The sequence below is a fragment of the Acyrthosiphon pisum genome, chromosome A3 (assembly GCF_005508785.2).
Source record: "Acyrthosiphon pisum isolate AL4f chromosome A3, pea_aphid_22Mar2018_4r6ur, whole genome shotgun sequence".
Taxonomy (NCBI): domain Eukaryota; kingdom Metazoa; phylum Arthropoda; class Insecta; order Hemiptera; family Aphididae; genus Acyrthosiphon; species Acyrthosiphon pisum.
Genome location: NC_042496.1, coordinates 40,574,452 through 40,581,115, shown reverse-complemented (window position 1 = coordinate 40,581,115; position 6,664 = coordinate 40,574,452). Strand labels below are relative to the sequence as shown.

The 6,664-nt window shown below is 28.6% G+C and overlaps 1 protein-coding gene across 1 annotated transcript; it reads right to left on the bottom strand.

Moving 5' to 3' along the window:
• Positions 1 to 4,114: 4,114 nt before the first annotated feature.
• Positions 4,115 to 6,205, bottom strand: Fnta (farnesyltransferase, CAAX box, alpha). The gene is given in 7 exon segments (NM_001162790.1): positions 4,115 to 4,575; positions 4,665 to 4,839; positions 4,919 to 5,119; positions 5,186 to 5,320; positions 5,596 to 5,691; positions 5,756 to 5,879; positions 6,000 to 6,205. Coding segments are annotated over 7 exon segments (1,017 nt in total). The 5' UTR covers positions 6,169 to 6,205; the 3' UTR covers positions 4,115 to 4,458.
• Positions 6,206 to 6,664: the final 459 nt, after the last annotated feature.

Here is a 6,664-nt window from a genome sequence, read left to right as displayed (position 1 = left end):
ACACCTTAAAAAAAAACTGAAATGGCGCCCCTGATATAAGTTTGGGAAAGCTGACTTCAAATTATTATAATTGCATAGTACCTATACGCTATAAGTCATGTAAAATTGTAATTTTAGCCTCCTGATTTTCGAGAAGTGAGAAGTCCTCATCATCAGTCACGTCAGTATTAGTAGGTAATTACTAATTAGTATTATCACTTAAATCCATATCATAGATATCATCCAGCTTGTGTACCATTAATGAAAGTGGGAGAAATTGAGCTCGGGACGCCCACCACCCACCAGGCGGCAGGCACTAATTACTAATTTGTACTTTAAATTCAGGAAAGATCATAGTAGTATGAGTACATACAATGAATGTGACAATTTATACATTTTATACTAATAATGGCCATGCTCCTGCTTAGCTCTAATATATTTTACAAAACTGGTAAACATAGCCAAATATCCTATTCTTATATGAATCATCTATATTCATCTGTATTTCTTCGACTAGGGTTATAACCGCAAGTCCATCAAATAACTCCATAAACTTTTATATTTCTATATCTGTGTCAAGGTCAACGGTATATACTATATTTTACAAGTAGGTATAAAAAGTTATAAAGCTTTCATTTTGCTGACTAAATCTTTTAACCCGGTCTTGTAAGAACTAGGTAGGTATTATGTTTCTGTATAACAAGTGCAATCAGAAATTTTGGTTTAAATTTGATCTCAAATAAACACATAATTCTTACACCACGTGCCATTTGACATTTCCATGTTTGGGGCACTAAAAATGCTTCGATTTTCTTCAACAGTATCTTATTTGAAGGGAAAGTGAATCTAGTTAGTTCATTCGGGAGGTCAACATTTGAAATTTCCAAAAGTTTTCAAAAGCGCCGTTAAAAACAAAAGAAAAATTAAGGAAAAACGGGAATTTTTATGCAAAAGCTGTTTTCGAGAAAATCGATTTTGGTTTTTGCGACGGGGCTAGGTCATATGTCATATATAAATATATAATTAACACGATTCATATAATTATAGTTCCAGCGTGGGTAGAACTTAATAATAATAATGCTATTAACCAACAAGCTCAATTAAATGTTTAAAGAAAACTTCAACATAATAATATTATAGTATTATTCTGTAACACTTTTTCGTCGTATTAACGATACATTTTAGATTCTGAGTGGAACGATGAATGTATTGATTTTACAATGATGTGTGTTTTTTATTTTTGTGTCTGCCATCACCTTTTAGAACAATAAAAGTGCTTGGATTTTCTTCAACAGTACCTTTTCTGATAGGAAAGTGAATCTAGTTGGTACTTTGGGGAGGGGGGGGGGGTCAAAAGTAAAATTTTTCCAATAGTTTTCAAAAACGCCGTGAAAAACAAAAGAAAAATAAAGGAAAACGGGAATTTTTACGCAAAAGCTGTTTTCGAGAAAATCGATTTTGGTTTTTGGTGTAACTTTAAAACAAATAACCGTAGATACATGACATTTTCACTGGTTGTTTATATTTCCATTTTCTATACATGATAAAATTTTCAAAATATTTTGATTTGTTTTGGGACATTTTCAGTTTTTCAATTTTATTAGTTTTTTTTCTATGAATGTCAATAAAACTTTATTTATCGAGTAAAAATACTTGAAAATTTAATACATGGCTCCTACTATATTGTTACAATGACATTTGAAAATATTAAAAATCCATAGTCACAGTTTTTTTTTATTGGCATTTAAAGATCAAATTTTGACAAAATTTATCAAATTTTAATTTGAATAATTATTTTGTAGATAAAAATTTATAAAATGTTCAACTTTTGTATCTAAGAATTGAAAATTTAGAACAAGATTTCACGTAAGTAGTTAATTCTGTTACCAAAAAACCTAAAAAATACATTTACACAGTTTATTTTTATAGTCATTTTAAGTACAAATTTGGACGAAATTACATATTAAAAAACCTGGAATAGGTAACTATTTTAACTATTTTGTTGTGATTGTATAATATATTTCTTGGGTATACTTGAAACTTCATAAGTATACCTACTATTATATATTTATGATAGTATCACGATTTGTTGTTGATGTATAACGCGTTATAAGTACCTAATGGATATTGTGATATGATTTATTTGGAATTAATTATAGGTTCCTGTAATATGTCAATTTTTTTTAATATAATATTATGTCTTATACCTAGACTGACATACCATCTCCGCTCAGAATCGTTTTTCTTATACAATGATATTATATCATTGAATTCAAATTTAATACCATCCATTATACAGTGACCCACTTGTAATCTACTGTACAGCAGAGCGACATCCACTTACCCATCTTTTTTTTTTTTTTGCTTTACGTTTACACGCCTTGAAGGCGTTTCACAGCTTCTACCAAGACTCTCCAACGGTTCCTATTATCAGCCTCCTCCATTACTACTGATTGATCCGTTCATTTTAGATCATTCTTTATACGGTACATCCAACGCTGACGCGGTCTCTTCCCAGATGGATTATTATTTAAAACTTTATTGATCAGATCCTGCTTCGCCCTCCAAACGTGCCCAGCCCATTCTAATCTTTTGGATATTAGAAAACTTTGAATGTTTGGTTTGTTGAAAAGCCTTTCTATGTCTATGTTTTTCCTGCGCTCATATTCCCCATTTCATTTAACGGTTCAATAAAATGTAATGGACCAAATTACCATTTATTGAATCATGATTCATGGGCCACTAAACCATGTTACTTTACATTACAGATTACTAATTGATCATGCACTCAGCAAGTGGCGTCGATCACCTAATTTATCTATGACATATTATGTCATAGTAGATTTTTTAGATGGGGCTATGTGAAATTTGTTTATCTACAATTGGCCTAGACTTCATTGATACTATGACCTTGGCCTTCAGTTTGCCAATCTTTAACTGTGTATTTTACTATTATCCCTTTTGTTTGATATCCTAATTAATAATTTCAAATATAGGTAACTATTAATCAAATTAATCAAGTCAAATTCAAATTTTTTGTGAATGTCAATACATTTTTTTTTGCAGGGTAAAAAAGACTTAAAATTTAGTACAAGGATCTTTATACGTTGTTATGCTGAAAAATATTAAAAATACTGTCATGTTTTTTTTTTTTTTATAAGAATTTCAAAATCAAATTTTTACAAAATTCATCATAAACTCAAAAATTTGTTAACTAATTTATAGATAAACATTTAAAAAATGTTGAATTTTTATAGGATTTTTATAGGTAAGGATTGGAATTCAAAAAAAAGCTTCTCATGAGTATTTTATATAGTAACCAAAAAATATAAAAAATATAGGTACAGGTTAACATAATTTTTTTTTTATAGACATTTTAAATTGGATATTTAAACAAAGAATAACAATTTTAGTTATTTTGTTGTAATTTAAAAATGTTATTCTTGGGTACTTGAGACTTATAAAATATATTATTATATCCTATATTCACAATGACATTTTTCGCCAAAAGTAATTTAACCCACTGTAATGCTAATATTTAAGAGGACGTAGCACCGGCATAGTTGTCTTGGTCTTACACTCTTACACATGAACACTGAACAACATAGCAAATTTTCGTTCACAAGTTTCAATAGTGTGCTGTTAGTTTTAATATTTGAGTGAATTGACCTATTATCAAACTTTTAAGTAAGAACATTATCTGTGTTCTCTCTTTGATTTTTTACGATAACATCTTCAAATATTAATATTTTATATTTTACGCAATCATTACATACTTAAAATTACTTAAAAATAAAAATTAACAACATGAACGAGCGTACACAGATAATGTTCTAACCTAAAAGTTTGATTATAGGTCAATTCACTCTAATATCAAAACTAAAAGCACACTTTGAAACTGGTGAACAAAAATTTGCTGTCATACGTGTTTAAGACGGAGAAATATATGCAAGTGCAACATCCTCTAATAGTAAAATAAATTAATACTAATACTTAGTATATTATAGGCTGTCTTCGCTCAGGATTGTTTTTTCTTATATAATGATTTTATATCATTGAATTCAAATTTAACACATCCATTACAGTGAGTTCTCTATTTTTTATTGGTTTTAATTTTGTATTGAGAACTACGCAATTGGAGTTACATAAATTCACATCATACATTAGTTTATTTATTTAGAAAATGGATATTAATATAATATAAGTTTTATACAATATTTGAAATTTAAATCAAGAGAAAAGTTAATAAAATAAATAAATACAAATACAAAAAATAAATACAAACATTAAAATGAAATTTGTCTAAATATCTAAAAAAAATATTATGATATAAAAGAGGTATTACCGATAAAATAAAATAATTATTGATTACAGTTCAATGAATTTTATTTTAAATTACACCATAAAAAACATAATCATTAAATGATACAATATGAAAAAAATATGTAAATTCTCTTTGATTCTATCATTCAATTTATTTTACATAATTTTAGTGTCATGTTCTCTGAAATTGAATTTAAGTTCAATATCTTTAGATATATATTCCCAATAAAAACGACGTATAGGATCATAAACAGATGCCAAATCAGAACATAACTAAAATAACAAAAATATTTATAACATTATCGATGGTTAAAAACAATGTATGTACAATATACATACATAAATTAATTTAGTGTACATACTTTTAACGCAAATTTAATTTTTTCAACATTCTCTGGATTAGTAGATTCATCTGCATCAGTCAAATCAATCAAACAAGACATGAGGTGTGTTGATCTATTTCCCTTATTATATAATTTTGAACAAAATTCACGAACTTTATCTTCGAATATTCCATTTTCAGAGTATAATAATAATCTATATATAATATATTATAAATGTAAATTAATTAATTTTAACTAATATGTCCTGTTCTAAGTATATGATTATAATATACCCCCTTAAATAGTTCCATGCGCTTTCATTTTTTGATAAAATTTGTATTTTGCCAAAGGTATACTCAAGCTCTTTATTAATTACATCATTATTAGGATCTGAATTATTTACAACAAAATAACGCTGATTCCATGCAGAATTGTTTCGCATATCTTGTGATATTAAATTATCTACAAAATTCAGCTCATTTTCCATTAACTTACTAAAATAAACACATATTAAACATTAAACAAATTTCTTATTTTACATTTTACAATTATTGTATTACCTGAATGCAGTGAGAACCCATTGTCTGTACTGCCAAGCATGGTAATTTTTGGAGTCCATATCTAAAATATCAGCTGTAAATTCTAGTTCGCCTGATGGGTCGTTTAACATTTCTACAATAGTCTTACGGTATTGCCTGAAAATTTAACTAATTAGAATCAAATTATCAGGTTGTGGTAATCAATATGTTGTAAATTATTATGTACAATATGCTATACTCCATCAACGTTTAAAAGGTACCTCGGCGGCTGACTTGAGTGTAGCTTTACTAGACAGCAGGAATACAGATAGTTGACAATGTTGAGATGATAGACAGGTGTTGCCTGACTGCTGCCTGACAAAAACTGGTTTGCCGCCAAGATTCTTTGCTAACGTGAATGGAGTATACATTTATAGGTACACAATACATACCATACTTGGTAATTTTTAGTGAACTCGCGGATCACATTTGATATGTATTCTAATTCATTGTGTAAGTCTACTTTCAAGTGTTTTACAATTTCTAATCTGAAAGAAAAATGTCTTAATATTTTGACTGCGTGAAATATACACGTATCAATAAGCTATTTACCGGTATATCCATACAGTATAGTTAGCTGGGTTTAAAGTTAAGGCATCTGTGACCAAGCCCAAAACCCTAACAGACTTCTCTCCTGATTTAAGAACAGCTCTGAAATAGTCAAATACATCCGAAACTGTAAACAAAAACGAAAAAAATCATATTATGTTACATTTTGTCTAAAAGTTATGACACACTCGTATCATAATGGCAATGTATTTTTACAAGTCTGATGAAATGTATTGTTATTTATTACATTTATTGGAGTATGCTATCTGAACCACTTGAGCCGGACCATCGTCTTGAGCGATCGGTTGTACGTCCTTCCATTCCGGTCTATCTCGGTACAGCACATAATTTAAAGTATCTGCCTCATCAGAGAAATCGGAACCATCAGATTTGTGCTCCTGGTTTTGATCATCCATATTCAACACAGCACCAGTGATTTTATATAAAATAATAGATTGTTCAACGGTCCACTTAAGTATATCAAAAATAATTTTTTTGAAAAAATTATACATGGCTATTGGATAAATGGTAAATATTATATAGGTATGATCACATTGAGACGCATTTTCGTTAAGTGCTGCGCACGTATTATTATTCCATGATTTAGCATGGAAAGAAATGTCCGCTGACGGTGATTTATATCACCGGCTTTTGCCGCTTCCGTTTATGTTGAGAATGTTGAATCGTAATGTTGACTAAAGCCGTCTATTATTAAGGGTAATACAGTTTAACAATGTTTCAATATTTCAACATTTGGCCAATCGTCTATGTATAATACAACTAATAAGAAGTACCTAATAAATAATTCATATTTTTCAATTTATAACTTATAAGTAACTTAATATACCTAGTATACTTAATAGTATATGATCTAAGGTTAAAACTTTGTTTTTATCTTGTTTAATTTATGTA